The sequence below is a fragment of the Phoxinus phoxinus genome (genome assembly GCF_949152265.1).
Source record: "Phoxinus phoxinus genome assembly, chromosome: 20".
In the NCBI taxonomy this organism is placed as follows: Eukaryota; Metazoa; Chordata; class Actinopteri; order Cypriniformes; family Leuciscidae; genus Phoxinus; species Phoxinus phoxinus.
The window spans coordinates 15,217,797-15,235,470 of record NC_136895.1 but is presented as its reverse complement, the minus strand read 5'-3'; the positions used below and the strand labels follow the sequence as shown (position 1 = coordinate 15,235,470).

At 42.1% G+C, this 17,674-nt stretch overlaps 2 protein-coding genes across 2 annotated transcripts in view; both read left to right on the top strand.

Moving 5' to 3' along the window:
- foxq2 (forkhead box Q2) overlaps positions 1–17,674 on the top strand; it is a 74,065-nt gene that overhangs the window by 20,603 nt on the left and 35,788 nt on the right. The gene's annotated exons all lie outside the window — the stretch shown is intronic.
- LOC306988107 (uncharacterized protein) overlaps positions 1–17,674 on the top strand; it is a 65,825-nt gene that overhangs the window by 19,108 nt on the left and 29,043 nt on the right. Inside the window, exons 2-6 of the mRNA XM_079592859.1 lie at positions 13,374–13,490; positions 15,814–15,958; positions 16,185–16,389; positions 16,580–16,651; positions 17,004–17,075. Coding sequence (XP_079448985.1) covers positions 13,374–13,490; positions 15,814–15,958; positions 16,185–16,389; positions 16,580–16,651; positions 17,004–17,075 — 611 coding nt within the window. The remainder of the gene's footprint in view (positions 1–13,373; positions 13,491–15,813; positions 15,959–16,184; positions 16,390–16,579; positions 16,652–17,003; positions 17,076–17,674) is intronic.

Sequence of the window (17,674 nt, the reverse complement as noted above, 5' to 3'; positions counted from 1 at the left end):
ACATTTACGCACCATTAAAAAAATGATATCCACGCAAACAATGTAGAATAGCTTGAATATAGCGTGCGTCTCCCTCAGACTGTAAACGAAGCTCGGGCGCACCGGATAACACGTCATCAGCGTCTTCCGTCAGCAGCGTCACTGCGGAGTCGTGAACGCAGATTCACAACAGACCCGGGAGAGAATACAATGCGGAATAAAGTCTTATTTTGTTTTATTTTTGGACCAAAAAGTATTTTCGATGCTTCAAAAACTTCTAACTAACCCACTGATGTCACATGGACTACTGTGATGATGTTTATATTACCTTTATGGACATGGCCAGTATACTGTATATACAGTTTCAATGGAGGGACAGAAAGCTCTCGGACTAAATCTAAAATATCTTAAACTGTGTTCCGAAGATGAACGGAGGTCTTACGGGCTTAGAACGACATGAGGGTGAGTCATTAATGACATTATTTTCATTTTTGGGTGAACTAACCCTTTAATAAAGAAATGAAAAAAAAACATAACTAACAAAACGGACCTATTTTAATGACTGCAAATAGCTAGTTTGCCCTAGGCCAAGCTACAGCTGTATAAAAAAAAAAAAAAAAAAAAAAAAAACGGGCTCGGGTCGGACTCGGGCTGATAATTATGATGAGCTGTCGGACACGGGCCGGGCTAGGGCCTGAGCATCTCGGGCTAGGGCCTAGATTTGAGGCCCGTGCAGGGCTCTACAACCCATTGCAACAAACTCACAAAGATCAACATAAATGGAAAAAGGAGACAAACTTGACCAGCATCACAGGAATGAAAAGTTGCAGAATGTGGGAAATTCACAAGGAGTTGTGCAAAGAAGAGAATCAACAGAGTGAAAGAGATGAGTACAAGTTCAAACAATACTCAACATCAACCAAACTTTTCTAAAAAAATGTAATGTTAAAGCCCTTGAATATTTAGTAGCAACTTAATAATAACCCCACCAGAAAAAATAGATTGAAGAGAAAAAAAATGTATGGTATGATGATAAAATGAATGGTAACGACTAATTCAAGAAATGTAGCATAATGGGAATTAAGACAATTCATAAAGGAAAATAAAAAAAAAATGATCTAAAAGACATTTTAAAATAGATCCAAACGGGTACTCATAATGCAACTTGTCAATACATGGGGTATACCTAATTAGTTTAAGGCTAGAGTTGAAATTAAAAACAAGTATTAAGACTGGCTATTAACAAATATTCAATTTCAACTTTAATTCATAAGATTATGATATGATTCAATATGCTATTGACTAAATAAATATATATCAAGTAGTGCTAATAGAACGACAAACTCAATTGGAAGTTATTCGAATTCAATAACAAGCAGGCCTTAAGAAAAATCTATGGTACCAGAGGAGGGTCAAAAAGATATTTGACATTCACATAAAGAACAGATTGTTACACCAACATAACTTTTGAATATTTTCAATCCAGATGCGCATGGTTTTGACCAGTGTGCAAGGGGGGAATAAGGAGAGATTAAGGAAAAGGAGAGATTAAGAATGTTAAATTTGTGGAAAAAAAACTAAAAAACTAAGTTAAGAAAGGAACAGCGACACAAATAGGCGAGAAGGACTATTAAAACACTTGATAATGGATTATGTGGACATGATATAGACGGGTAAAGGCAATGATATTAGCAGAGGAGGGGCAGATGCAGAAATGAGATTTCTAACAGAGAAGTATTCCTTAGATGCAGAAATGCTATCAGAAATAAGTTCAGATAATGGGTTAGCAGTTCTTCCTAATTGTCTGAGTTTATTGAATGACTTTTATGAGGTAAATGTAACATTGCTCTAAAGCTTTCTTAGTTTGAGTGATTACATGGGACATAACTAGTTTATTCATGATAGTTTATTTAGAAATTAGAATTAGTGGTATTCAGTTTAGAAACGCTTGAACTGAGGGGCTACAATGAGGAGCAATAACATATGGCATTGAAAAAGGCAAAATGGTATGTTTAAATTTGGTAATAAAATAGACAGAATTTAAAATATAAAACTTTATAACGAAGCACAAAGCGATTTAAAGGATAGAAGGTGCACTACAATGTTCTGTTCGTTCATCAACTAAAAAATGATTGACTAAAAGATGGATTCTTCAAATTTAAGAATTGATATTCCTTCATATAAATAAGAAGCAATTAAAAATGAGAAATAGGTATTTTAACCCAGCCCTATTTTAATATTCATATGGATCACGAAAAACAAAAACGCAGAATTAAAAAATTATTTATTATAAATCATCAGAGATGTACTGTAATGCTTTGTCTGCATCAGGAGGAAAACAATTACATGACAAAAAGTAGAAAGACTTATGTTTGAAGATCAGTGTTGCACTTATACCAAATAATACTGCGCAGGGAGGAACATTTAGCGAATACAGGATTAAGTCAAAAAAGTTTAAGAGCAAAAAGTCAAGGAAAACTTGATTTGAAGTTTGGAGAATTATGAGCATGGTTTGCTAAATTATGAATGTTTTCTGACGTTGCAATATTGAAAGGTGGTTATTATTCTGTTGTGTACTTCCCATAGTAATTGTCAAAATCACTGTTAAAGGGTTAGTTCACCCAAAAATGAAAATAATGTCATTAATGACTCACCCTCATGTCGTTCTAAGCCCGTAAGACCTCCGTTCATCTTCGGAACACAGTTATAGATATTTTAGATTTAGTCCGAGAGCTTTCTGTCCTTCCATTGAAAATGTATATACAGTATACTGTCCATGTCCATAAAGGTAATATAAACATCATCACAGTAGTCCATGTGACATCAGTGGGTTAGTTAGAAGTTTTTGAAGCATCGAAAATACTTTTTGGTCCAAAAATAAAACAAAATAAGACTTTATTCCGCATTGTATTCTCTCCCGGGTCTGTTGTGAATCTGCGTTCACGACTCCGCAGTGACGCTGCTGACGGAAGACGCTGATGACGTGTTATCCGGTGCGCCCGAGCTTCGTTTACAGTCTGAGGGAGACGCACGCTATATTCAAGCTATTCTACATTGTTTGCGTGGATATCATTTTTTTAATGGTGCGTAAATGTGCATGTCGCGGATGAGACACTTTTACAGCGTGTGTTACGAGTTTCAAATGGTGTAACTGGAGTAACAAATGATTTTGACTGGGGTTCACTACTCTCAACTCTCCTAGATGTCAGTCTGGAAAACAGAATCATGGAATCAATGAGTGAAAGAGCGAACCGCCATCTTCATCTCCAAATATCTGTATGAGAGACGATGAACGCGTCCGTCACCTAAACAGCGCGGTGCAACAATACCCGCACTTTTTGGTTCCGCTTTCTTTGGTTCCCCCCCTACATTACTATAGTAGTATGCAATAAAAGTTGCAATTATAATAAACGCTGCGTGTTATCACAAACACATATCAAATAAACTCTGAATTGTTTTACACATGAAGATATATCACACACTCCCCAACAAATAAAAGTGGCTCCTGACACGAGATACTCTTAACAATTTCACTTTGAACATTCACTCTTTTCAACAAAACACATTTCAACTCTCAATTAGTGTATCCTGTATGTCCTATATAGTGTGTGTGCTAGATATCGTCTAGTGAGTATAGAATGTGTGTGTAATTGTCTTTCAAGGCTTCTCATCCACAGTGAGCTGGATACACAACAGGTAAGTAAGGGTATGGGGCCATGGACGGGGGTTGGAAGTGGTGGAGGTATGGTGCACTGAGACACTGGTAAGTACACTGTACTGGCTGGATTTCAACTGCACTCACAGTGGGCCGCGGGTGATAAGCAGGTTGACCCAAGGATGGGTAAGTAAACACATAGTTTGGCCGTCTCTCTCTTGTGGAGTGTCTCAATAGGACCTGATGTTCTGGTTGTGGTGTGGGGACAGTGTTCTCTTGATGGACAGCATGCAGTTCCTCTTGAACGGTTGCAGGTTGAAGCTGTTCCATGCCATGTTCATCCTCACTGAATGTCCCCTGTTCCTCGTCTCTAACACTCTCCCTGTCCTGTTCAGGTTCTACATCAATCGTTTCTCCCAGGTGGGTCTCATTCTGTCCAGATCTGTTTTGGGAGTCAGGATTAACATGCGGCACAGGTAGGTAATTCCCAGCTCTTGGTTTCTCCATCGGTATTCGCAGCCAGTAACGAGGCACGCTTTCCTCTTCCTCAGAGTCACTTATATCTGGATCCTGTGTCTCATGCGTGGGTTGCAAGATGTCTGAAGCTCTCTTCTTTCTATTTTGTGACTCAGCTGTACTGGTAGTCGGGTTCTGAAGAGGCTCTACAGGCAGGTCGTTGACTTGCAACAGGAGGTTCCTGTGTAGAGTTCGAACTGGTCGGCCTCCCGCTTCCGGGCTTACTTTGTAGACAGGATTTTCTCCAACCTGTTCTCTCACAATGTAGATAAGCTGCTCCCAGTACGGTCTAAGCTTTCCCGGCCCCCCTCTCTCACTGAGATTTCGTACCAGGACTCTGTCCCCAGGCTGAAGAACCACACCTCTGCTCCGTTTATCGTAGTATGTCTTCCCTTTGGAGCTTGACTGTCGGCTGTTTGCGTCTGCTATTCTGTACGCCTCCACCATTTTTCCAGCCCATTTCTCAGCATATCCTTTTGGTCCATTAGTTTCAGCTCCCTCATCTGTTATGAGGCCGAAGAGGATGTCCACGGGTAGGCGAGGATGTCGGCCATACAACAAATAGTATGGGGAGAACCCTGTGGCCTCATGCCTTGTACAATTATATGCCTGGAGTACATGGGGCAGGTGGTCTTTCCAACTCTCCTTCTCTTTCTCTCCCAAAGTGCGGAGCATCTGCAATAGCGTGCGGTTGAATCTTTCTGCAGGATTGCCCTGGGGGTGATACGGAGAGGTTCTCGAGTGGGCGACACCAGCTAATTGCCTTAGACTTCTGAAGAGTTCATTCTCAAACTCTCGACCCTGGTCATGGTGTAGTTTGGCCGGGTATCCAAATCTGGGAATGAAATCATTGAAAAGCCTGTCAGCAGCTGTCTTACCAGCCTTGTTTCTGGTGGGGTAGGCTTGCGCGAATCTGGTAAAGTGATCAACCACTACCAGGATATACTCGTATCCACCTTTGCAAGCTTCCAGGTGAAGGAAATCGATGCACACTAACTCAAGGGGTGAATTTGAGGTAATACTTCCCATTGGTGCTCTTTCATGTGTGGCTGGCTTCTTCTGTTTAATGCAAGAGCACTTTCTGGTCACATACTCCTCTATATCTCTTTTCATGAAAGGCCAATAGAATCGCTCCCTTGCTAGGTTCAGAACTTTTTCCACGCCAACATGGCACATGTTGTTATGTAGCTGGGTGAGTACTGTTCGTCTGTAGGTGGCGGGCAGGACCAGTTGTTGTCGACCTGCACTCTTCCTGTAGAGAAGGTCATTCTCTATGTGTAATCTGCTCCACTCTCTTAACAGCCTCCTTGCGTGTGTGTCCATTCCCCTTTTGTCATCCTCTGTTAGTGGTGTGTCGTTTTCCTTCAACGCCATTACTTTCCCAATAGCAGGGTCTTTTCTTTGTTCCCTCACAAGCTCATCATGATTGACTTCCGGCAGAGGCTCAACTTGAGGTTGGCTGTGGGATGTTAAGTTGAGGGCTGCCACCCAGGCCACATCTCCTTGTTGTGCTCTCCGGCTTCCTTCCCATACAGCACATACTGCCTCCTCCGATATCTCTTCCGAACACCCAGCCATGAAGGTGTCAATGTCCAGGGGCAGCGTGATAAGGTGTCAGCATCGATGTTGGTTTTGCCTGGCCGGTATTTGATATCAAAGTTGAAATCGGCCAGCTGTCCCACCCACCGGTGACCCACTGCGTTGAGTTTGGCAGAACTCAGAATGTATGTGAGGGGATTATTGTCCGTGAAGATTGTGAAATGTGGGGCGTAGAATAAGTAGTCCCGGAACTTCTCACATACCGCCCACTTCAACGCGAGAAATTCCAGCTTCCCGCTGTGTAGGTGATAATTTTGTTCGGCCGATGTTAGTGTGCGTGACCCGTACCCAATCACCCTCATCTTCCCATCCTGGTTCTGATAAAGAACTGCACCGAGCCCTTTTTGGGAGGCATCTGTGTGGAGTGTGAAGGGGCTATTGAAATCGGGATACGCCAGCACTGGGGGTTTGGTTAGCCGATCCACAAGCTGTTCAAGGATCTGTTGGTGTTGCATATTCCATTCTACCGGAGTACGGGAGGACTGCTGATTGCATTTTGTTTTTCCTCGTGGCGGTTTGGCTGGAGGGGTGCTGGGCTTCGACTGGAGCAGATCATACAGGGGTTTAGCTATACGTGAGAAATCCTGCACGTATGTTCGATAATAGCTCAGGAACCCAAGCAACTGCCTGACGTCCCCAACGGTCTGTGGTGTCTTGTCTTTCAGTGCCCGCACTGCTTCAAGGTCTTTGGGGTCCATTTTTACTCCTTCCGCTGACACCAACCGGCCGACATATCGGACCTCCCTGCGGAAGAGCTCGCATTTCTCCGGCTTCAGCTTTACCCCGTGGTGTTGCAAGGCTTGGAGGACTCTGCGTAGCACCTGCACATGTTCATCAAAGGACCTGGAGAAACACAACACGTCGTCGAGGTAAGGAATACAGCATTCGTCTCTCAGCGTGTCAAGCATACTTTCCATGCTCCTTTGGAAAGCTGCTGGGGCGTTCGATAGCCCAAAGGGTATTCTGACCCACTCGTACAGCCCCCATGGGGTTATGAATGCGGTCAAGTACCTGGATCCTTCGGCAATAAAGCCTTGATGGTAGGCTTTCCCCTGATCGAGGATTGAAAACCAGGCATATCCTCCCAGGGAGTCAGTAAGGTCCTGAATTCTGGGAAGAGGGTGACGGTCCGGCAGGGTTTTGTTGTTTAGAAGCCGGTAATCGACACACAGGCGCAAGGACCCATCTTTCTTCCTTACACAGATGACAGGAGCTGAATAAGGCGACTGGGACTTCACGATCCACCCTTTAACCAGCAGCTCCTGGATGTACTCCTTAACTTCCCTGTAGAGTGGTTTTGGGATGGAAGCGTAGGCCCTCTGAACTGGGATGTCATCCTTAGTCCTGATCTCCATCTGTAGGGAGGGGATGCACCCTATGTCGCCACTGTTGCGGGCGAATGCTCCACATTCCTCGTAGAGCACTTCCTTTACCGCCTGTTGTTGTTCAGGGCTGAGGTGACTGATATCAACAGGAGGAAGCCAGGGCTCGGGTGGAGAGGTGCTGGGAGAAGCGACGGCCTTGACCTCAACTGATGTCATCTTTCTTGGTGTGGGATCAGCCTGATGTAACTCTGGTGCATCAGTCTCAATGACCTTGATGACATGTTGGATGGTTCCCAGAGAGGTTCTTCTCGGCAGGGTGACCTCATGTTTTGAGTGATTGGAGATGGGCACTTTAACATAAGGCCGTCGGGTGTTATTGATTTCCAAGAGGCCTTCTCCTACACTCAACTGCCCTAAGACAGCGCTTTCCTCCGTCGGTTCGTATAGAACAATGGGGTTAGAGACATCAAAGTTTGGGGGTACCCTACACCATACATGAGCTGTTCTGCCAGGGGGAATGATAGTATGGTCTTGGCCCACTCTTATAGTGACTGGATCACAGTATGTCCTAGGAGGCACTTGAATGAAATTCACAATGGTCTCCACCTGTTCCTCATCTATCCCAAAGGCACTGCGGAGAAGGCTGACCACCGTTGCAACAGCATCGCCTGAGGACTCTTTCCTTCTGATGATCTCCTGGAGGACATTGGCTCCTAGAAGGGGCTGGGGCAGTGGCAGTGGGCTGACTAGGAAAGGGGCCTGTATGGTGAGATTCGGGTCTTCATTCCCTACAAGATTGACAGTGAGCTCAACCCACCCACTATAGGGGACAGCGTGTCCAGTGACTGCATAGACGCCAAGTTCTTCATCTAAAAGCTCAGAAAGGGGTCTCAAGATATGATTAGGAATGTGAGTGTCAGTCCATTGTTGGTCAATTATGCTCACCTGCGAGCCTGAATCAAACAGGACTGTAGCTGGGTACCCGCCAATCAAACATTTCAGCAGACTTTTCTTCCCAATTAGGGGTGCCTTGCAGGCTAAGTTATTCTGGCTGGTCAGTACATGTGGATTTTGCTGTTTGTTTTGCTTGGGGTGCCTTGTTATTTGATTGTTACTTGTTACTATTTGGGACTGAAGCTGCTCACCGGTCTCTGGGCGTCCCTCCACAAAGACCGAGCCCCGTTTCCCTGCACCCTGACTCGTTGCAGACATCCCACTGCTCTGTGTCCTGCCTCTCCACACACGAAGCAATGGTTACACTCCTGTGCATTTTGTTCGGTACATTTCGGACAACGAGCTGTCCTTCCTCTCACCTGGACTGTAGGTTGCCCCAGCTGTGGTTGGACAGGTCTGCTAGAGGTTGGCTGAGGAGGAGGATAAGACACACGAGTATTTTCTGTCCGCTGCTCAATCAAAGAAGCCACCATTTGTGTCAGGGTCTCTACCTGAGAAGTGAGCTGTTGTATTGTCTGGAGATTCTCATTGTCTGATGGTGTATCCCGTGACTTGTAATTGTTGTTACGATCTACTGTCTCAACCTTGGCGCTGTGTGCTTGTGTTACCTTTTGTCGGGGAGTTTGGCCCAGCCTACGCTGGTGCTCGTTCTCATCACTTATTATTTTCATGACCTGTCGAAGGATTTCCTCATCTGTGACTTGACTGTTTGAGATTAGAGGCCTCAGTCTCTGTCGGAGGTCAGCATGTTTTGTCCCCAAACCTTGATAGATAGTATGGAGGAACACCTCCTGGATGGTCTTGGGATCATATGAAATGTCTGCACTGACCTGTCGAGACTGGAAAAGGATTTTCTGCTTGAGCCCAATCATGCGGTAGAGAAACTGCTGTGGTGATTCTTGGTCTGATTGCCTGGCGCACATCAATTCCTGGAACATCTCAGTCGTTGCTTTCTCTCCGAGGTGAGACCTGAGGAAACCTTTGAGTTCAGATACTGTAATTGAATCTTTGTTTACAAGCATATCTTTAAAAGCCCCTGGTTTGATGATCCTCAACACCCCTCTCACCACCTCTGCTTCCGCAAAGCCCTCTTTCACTCCCTCGTCGATTTGTTTGCTGATATTGTTGAAATTTAAATCAGAGTTCTGATCCCCAACCTGACCACCATGTACTTTGAAGTCTCTGCGCTGCAGGTAGGAGAGGTCCTTCAGTATTACTGGTCTCTCTGAGGTCATCTGTGGCATACAGTGTAACTCTGACTCAGTCTGGTGGAGGTAAGTTGTGGGTGGTGAGGTCTCTGTAAATTCACGTCGTCGCAGTTTCTCACCCATCTCTTCATACACTTGTCTCAGTTCTTCTAATGACTGTGTTGTTGTATTGGTATGAGTGTTAGAGTGGGGTTGTGTTTGCATAACTGTAATGTTAGGGTGAGAATGAGGTTGTGATGCAGAGTTTGGGATTGTAGTGGATGGACTGTGACTAGGTGTAACGTGTGTGCTACCATCACTCAAAGTACCCACTGGAAAATTAACAGGTGCATCAGCATTAATTACTCTACCTATCAAATCATTTAAAACCAACAACTGACCCATACCCTCATCCTCAAGTCCCAATAAAGTGTCAGATTGCATGTAGGAGACTACATACTCCATGCACCCTTCTTCATCATTCGCATTCAGCTCTTCTTCATGTTGACTGTTAATTGCAATTTCTTTTGCAACCTGATAGATGTCGTTGCTTGAGAGTCTGAATAGTTGTTTCTTGATGCCCCATACTAATTCTTTACGCGTTGCTGACATGGTGTGTAGTTCTGATGTCCCCTTGTGGATTGTGAGTTCAGTAAATCAGTGGTGTAGTGACTTAATCAGTGGAGTAAGTGGCGTGTGTGTGTGCGTGTCGACCTCCCAAAACAAAGGTGAGATCCCCTGATGCTGGAGTGCGATGACCAAAGGATCAGCGTGTAGCCCTCTGGTAAGTAGCGCGCCCGGGCCTCTGGATCAGCAGTGCGGCTCCTAAGCGAGGTTGAGATCCCTTTTCCCTTTGGTCTCCCTCCTCGGACACCCACGGCTTGACTCCTGGCCGGCAGCAGCGTCTTGTCACCTTGGTCGCGTGGTTCTAGTATCTCTGGATCTGCTCCTCCTGGTTGTGATGAGGAGAGATCCCGGACGAGCCCCCACAGTTTGTTACGAGTTTCAAATGGTGTAACTGGAGTAACAAATGATTTTGACTGGGGTTCACTACTCTCAACTCTCCTAGATGTCAGTCTGGAAAACAGAATCATGGAATCAATGAGTGAAAGAGCGAACCGCCATCTTCATCTCCAAATATCTGTATGAGAGACGATGAACGCGTCCGTCACCTAAACAGCGCGGTGCAACAATACCCGCACTTTTTGGTTCCGCTTTCTTTGGTTCCCCCCCTACATTACTATAGTAGTATGCAATAAAAGTTGCAATTATAATAAACGCTGCGTGTTATCACAAACACATATCAAATAAACTCTGAATTGTTTTACACATGAAGATATATCACACGTGCGTTTCCCTCAGACTGTAAACGAAGCTCGGGCGCACCAGAAATACACGTCATCAGCGTCTTACGCCAGCAGCGTAACTGTGAAGGATTCACAACAGACCCGGGAGAGAATACAATGCTGAATAAAGTCTTATTTTGTGTTATTTTTGGACCAAAAAGTATTTTTGATGCTTCAAAAACTTCTAACTAACCCACTGATGTCACATGGACTACTTTGATGATCTTTTTATTACCTTTATGGACATGGACAGTATACTGTATATACATTTTCAATGGAGGGACAGAATGCTCTCGGGCTAAATCTAAAATATCTTAAACTGTGTTCCGAAGATGAACGGAGGTGACATGAGGGTGAGTCATTAATGACATTATTTTCATTTTTGGGTGAACTAACCCTTTAAACAAATGGAAATGCTGAATTATCAAGATAATGGAAAATAATTTTAGAGGGCAACCAAATCATATATTATTAAGATTGGGCTTAAACCAAATTAAAATTTACAAACATTGGATGCTGATTCAAGTACCTCAAATAAAGATGAAGAAGATGATTGATGAGCCAGACCCTGGGAGTCTGGGTCGAAGAGGATATCTACACCGCAAGAACACTTTTAAATGTATAAGGGATTTTTATGTTTGACATACTCTACTGTGACAGGCAATGCTGAACCAATTTTATCCACACACTTATAACAATGTTTTTTGTTTTATTAGGGAGAATTCGAAGTCTTTTACTTTCTCCATTGAATGAAAAAAAGAAAAAATACAACTGAAAGAAAGATAAATATATGGAGAGAGATGTTTGGCTCGAATGCTCCTCCCGAGTGTGGTTACATAATCTAGTCATTGGAAAAGAGACTGGGTGACTTGATTTAGTCACAAGTTAGCATAAGTGAGGGGGCTGGATTTTGAAACTACACTCTGGAAAAGGATACTAAAAGTGGGGCTTAAATAAGCCCCAGAGGAGGGAATGTTGAAAATTTTATTATTTAGAAAATAAATAATTCAGCTATATATTTGTACACCATTATTTCCTCTGTGTGTGTCTTTGGTTTGACTTTTGGGGGCTTAAAGAAAGGTCATAATGCTGATGCAAGCAGAGAATTCTATTTGTATTGTAGTGTGTCACATGGTGTAAGACCCTATCTATAGGATGTATGACCATTTTTGGAGGCGATGTATATATGTGAAAAGCTAACCAAAGTTCGGGAGTGATCTCCTGCAGGAGGTTGCTCGGCTTTGTTTTGTTAAATAAAGTCTAAAATATTTCTGGCATCAAAGATCTCTGAGAAGTGATTTCACAAAAAGATTGAAACCACAACAGTGATCAACCGTGATCTGTTTAAGTCTTGTGTGTGTGTTTATTGTGTGTGTGTGTTATAGTCATGGGTTATGAGGTCATGGTTTGGTAAATGAGGACTCAGTATAGTGACTGTATGTGATCAACAGTGATCTGTGTTTAAGTCTTGTGTGTGTGTTTATTGTGTGTGTGTGTTATAGTCATGGGTTATGAGGTCATGATTTGGTAAATGAGGACTCAGTATAGTGACTGTATGTGATCAACAGTGATCTGTGTTTAAGTCTTGTGTGTGTGTTTATTGTGTGTGTGTGTTATAGTCATGGGTTATGAGGTCATGGTTTGGTAAATGAGGACTCAGTATAGTGACTGTATGTGATCAACAGTGATCTGTGTTTAAGTCTTGTGTGTGTGTTTATTGTGTGTGTGTGTTATAGTCATGGGTTATGAGGTCATGATTTGGTAAATGAGGACTCAGTATAGTGACTGTATGTGATCCAACCGTGTGTGTTTATTGTGTGTGTGTTATAGTCATGGGTTATGAGGTCATGGTTTGGTATATGAGGACACTGTATGTGATCAACCGTGATCTGTGTTTAAGTCTTGTGTGTGTGTGTGTTATAGTCATGGGTTATGAGGTCATGGTTTGGTGTATGAGGACTCAGTGTAGTGACTGTATGTGATCAACCGTGATCTGTGTTTAAGTCTTGTGTGTGTGTGTGTTATAGTCATGGGTTATGAGGTCATGGTTTGGTGTATGAGGACTCAGTATAGTGACTGTATGTGATCAACCGTGATCTGTGTTTAAGTCTTGTGTGTGTGTGTGTGTGTGTTATAGTCATGGGTTATGAGGTCATGGTTTGGTGTATGAGGACTCAGTATAGTGACTGTATGTGATCAACCGTGTGTGTTTATTGTGTGTGTGTGTTATAGTCATGGGTTATGAGATCATGGTTTGGTGTATGAGGACTCAGTATAGTGACTGTATGTGATCAACAGTGATCTGTGTTTAAGTCGTGTACACATTAGTATTACGTGGACACAATTTAACCAAACGTGAATTAAGCACGATTGAACTAAACTTTTGAATTAATATGAATTTGTCGCTATATTTTCCCAAAAGCCTTGTATCTGATAACCTTGTTCAATTAAACTGTACATGTGGATAAATTTACCCTTAAAAGTGTTGATGCAGGGAGTTAACTTATAATCAAAGCTTGATTATAAACCAGTAGTCAATCAATATAAAATTATTAATTTTTATTGATTTACATTTACATAAACATTTAAGTTATCTTAAACTGAAGGAGGTAAACAGAGTTCAGAAAGCACTCCATTTATAGTGCTAGCCTATATTTTGTCAAATGGTTTTAAATTAGGTAGCCTAACTGTTGTTACTCTGTTCTGTTTTGGTCCCTTTCGTAGAGAAATATTACAGTCCATATCTTGTATTATTATTGCACTGCATATTATGTGTTTAATAATGTTATAAACTGATATAATGTTTTAATAGTGAATTTGGTGAGGAGTCGATTGAGAGGATTAAATCCTCTCAAAGAGGCTGAATATTACGTGAGGCTGGCTAAAGACAAGGAAAGCATCACTTGGAAATATATCAGTCAAACTAAAGGTAATATTTGTTTTGTGAACTTTGTGTCTCATTGCAGGTTAACCACAGTTATACACTGTGCCACAGGGAGCCACAGGGAGTACATGTGAGACCACACTCAAGAGTGTGAAAGTGTTAAAATAAGAGTGTTAAAGGGGTGGTTTACTGCTTTTTTTCTTGGCATGATTGTGTTTATGGGGTGCAATATAACATGTCTTCGTGTGTGTGTGTTTTTTTAAAGCCTTATTTTTCATAAATTTCACCTTTATTGTAAGCCGCTTTCTCCTCTGTCATTTGAACGACCGGTTGACTTCCTGATTCTATGAAACCACTCCCTCAGAAACAGGCAATGGGCTTAGATTGGTTAGTTGGGCTGGTGTGTTGTAATTGGCTAAACTGCGTAGTGCACGTTGTCCGGAAACTTCACGCCCATTACCTTTACGGGTGAAAGTTGCATGTGCTCTGGTCAAATGTAAATAATGGTGTCAATACTGCCGTATCAGTTTGAGCCAGAATCAGACCCAGAAAGCGGCAATGAAGAGTCAAGCAGAACCTCCCCAAACACGGCTCTATAATTTTTTTTTTACTTTATATACGTTTGTCTTATACACACAAAATAGCATCGAACTAACTGGCTACTATAAACAAACAGCGTTGGCATTGGTTTACGTCCTTGATCAAAACGAAAAATTACGTCATAAAGTATATATATGGAAAAATAAATTTACAAAATTAGTACATAATTACTAGGGGTGTAACGGTTCACAAAATTCACGGTTCGGTTCGATACGATACAGTGGTGTCACGGTTCGATACGTTTTCAATAGGCCTACAGCAAAAAGAAAGAAATGCCAGAAAAATGTCCTATTAATTAAAAGAAAAAATATTTTTAAATAAGTGTTTTCTCCTACATCTTGAAACTTTTAGTTTTATAATTGGTGGTAATCTTTGAATGATGAACAAATAATGTTTTGGTCATCACATTAAAAATAACATTTAAATATGATCATATTTGAGTTTTGAAGAGCTGGAAAAAGATGTGTGATGTACTTGAAAGCATTTTACTATTTCTGCCAAACTTCTATGGTTACAGTTAGTGTTACTACATTAAATCCATGGTGAATGTTGCAGCAGATATGTGGACTTAAAGCCTATAACTAGTTCATTCATGGAACAATGTTTCTCCTGGTTTCGACGTCAGCGCTGTTTGGTCCATTAATAACGGAGAAATGTGAATGTTTCTCACTAGATCGCGCAGCGATGTCATTACTTCAGTGGCGAACTCAAATGCTTTCTTTACTGGATCTCTTAGCGCTGTGTAGTAACAGTGTCGCTTGATCAAGATCGACTCGCGCTGAACTGACACTGATGGTCCAAACTGATAAACGCTCCATGAAGAACAAAATATTGAGTTGCGCAGTTTCGTTCCGCTTTCACTACGTTTGACATTTGTCGCTGTGTAATGCTTGTGGTGGTCGTGCCCGTGCAAATTTTGGTCGGCAGGAAAAATGGTCCAACGTATCGTTCGGTTTGTATTTGCGTACCGCGTACCGAACCGAAAGCCTCGTACCGAACGGTTCAATACGAATACGCGTATCGTTACACCCCTAATAATTACAAATTCAGGTCCAAAATGTTTGTACGCGTTGTCATAGACACACAGCATAGTGGCTCCTAAAGCCAGCACTGGCATTTGTTTACATCCTTGATAAAACTAAAACATTACGTCTGAAATTATACATGCAAATACATTTAAAATGATTAAGTCTTACTTATAGGTTGTGGCCCAACAACTGCTGCCTCTGGTTTTAAAGTTGGAACTGATTCATGTTTTAATAACACACTTTCGACGGCATGCATACGGCTCTCCACTATAACTATTCCTCTTCGACAAAGCCCCCTTTTTTGCCTATTCCGGAGGGAGGGTTGATGTAAATGTATGGGTCAGTTCCGTATAAAACCCGGGAAGTATCTCGTTGTAGTCCCATTCGAGTCGTTTTTGTAGGCATTAAACTTCCTGATTTTTAAAAGACGATATCTCTGCTTACGTTGAACTTTCAGCGCAGCAACTTTGCAGATACTGTTCATGCACCAACAGCAACATTACACACTATTTAAAATGAAAAAAGTGACATCACAATCAACCACCCCTTTAAAGTAACCCTGGAGCAAAGTTAAAGTTAATGAATTTGCATATATATGCCACCACAAATAAGTCTGGGAAACACTGCAGTGTTACCCTTTGAAACTTGTAAGGAAAAACACCTGCTCTGTGGTTAATTTTAAAACATTGTTTTGCATAATAAAACAACTGTTTACCATACTTTTAATTTTGTTTTAACAGGACGAGGTGTGTTTGCAAAAGGCCCTATTACAAAAGGGTCATTCATTGTTGAATACCGTGGTGTTTTAAGCAAGATAACGCACTCTTTTGAACCAACAACAACTGAATACACATATATTTTTAAGCACAATGGAAATGAATTCTGGTGAGTAGCCGTGTCACACAAAACAAATAAAAACAAAAGTTGAGCAAATATTGAATACATTTTCATTTGGTACTATGCCAGCTATCTCATCTTAAAATATATCTGGACCTTCTTAACCCTGAAACCAATGCTCTGAGGCAGGTTGAAATGCTTACCAATAATGTTTATCTTCTTAAGTGTAATATTTGTTAATATTTATAATGGTTGGTTTTTATGACCCCTGTAGCATTAATGCATCAGCAGAGGATGGATCACTTGGAAGGCTACTTAATGATGATACAAAGCCAAATTCCAAGATGAAGAAAATTGTGCTGGATGGTGTACCTCATCTTTGTTTATTCGCCATTACTGACATAAATGAAGGTCAAGAAATTACTTATGACTATGGAGGAGATGACTTGCCATGGCGTTCCAAACGCAGTATAAAGAAGGTAGGGTATAATGGATTTTTATTGAAAAAATAATAGTGACAAATAGAATCAAAAATTATATGATACAATATACTGTATTGTCTTCTTTGGGGAAAATTGTTAATTGTCTTCCTTGTGTAATAAACTGTGGTTGTGTAGCACAGACTTGTGTTGTTATAAGTTTGTTCTGTGTTTTGTTTCTGTTTCTCAGGGTCTTCATCAGCCCTTAACTTTGTCTACAGAGCAGAGTCAGCCTGTGTCTACTCACGGACCTTCTACAGAGGTTTGTCAATATATTTGTCTCCTGAATCTTGTCTGTCTGTCTGTCTCTCTTCCTGCCTGTCTGCCTGTATTTCTTTTTGTCTGTCTGCCTGTCTGTCTGCCTGCCTGTCTCTCTTCCTGTCTGTCTGTCTGTCTGTCTGTCTGTCTGTCTCTCTTCCTGCCTCTCTTCCTGTCTGTCTGTCTGTCTCTCTTCCTGTCTCTCTTCCTGTCTGTCTGTCTGTCTCTCTTCCTGCCTCTTTTCCTGTCTGTCTGTCTGTCTGTCTGTCAGTCTGTAATGTATTGAACTTTAGCAATAATCTATTAAACATTACATTTGTTATAAGTTTGTTCTGTGTTTTGTTTCTGTTTCTCAGGGTCTTCATCAGCCCTTAACTTTGTCTACAGAGCAGAGTCAGCCTGTGTCTACTCACGGACCTTCTACAGAGGTTTGTCAATATATTTGTCTCCTGAATCTTGTCTGTCTGTCTGTCTCTCTTCCTGTCTGTCTGTCTGTCTGTCTGCCTGCCTCTCTTCCTGTCTGTCTGCCTGTCTCTCTTCCTGTCTGTCTGTCTGTCTGTCTCTCTTCCTGCCTCTCTTCCTGTCTGTCTGTCTGTCTCTCTTCCTGCCTCTCTTCCTGTCTGTCTGTCTGTCTCTCTTCCTGCCTCTCTTCCTGTCTGTCTGTCTGTCTCTCTTCCTGTCTGTCTGCCTGTTTTTATTCCTGTCTGCCTGTCTCTCTTCCTGTCTGCCTGTCTGCCTGTCTTTCTTCCTGTCTGTCTGTCTCTCTTCCTGTCTGTCTGTCTCTCGTCCTGTCTGTCTGCCTGTATTTCTTTTTGTCTGTCTGCCTCTCTTCATGTCTCTCTTACTGTCTGTCTGCCTGTCTTTCTTCATGTCTCTCTTCCTGTCTGTCTGTCTCTCTTCCTGCCTGTTTGCCTGTCTTTCTTCCTGTCTGTCTGTCTCTCTTCCTGTCTCTCTGTCTGCCTGTCAGTCTGTAATGTATTGAACTTTAGCAATAATCTATTAAACATTACATTTGTTATAAGTTTGT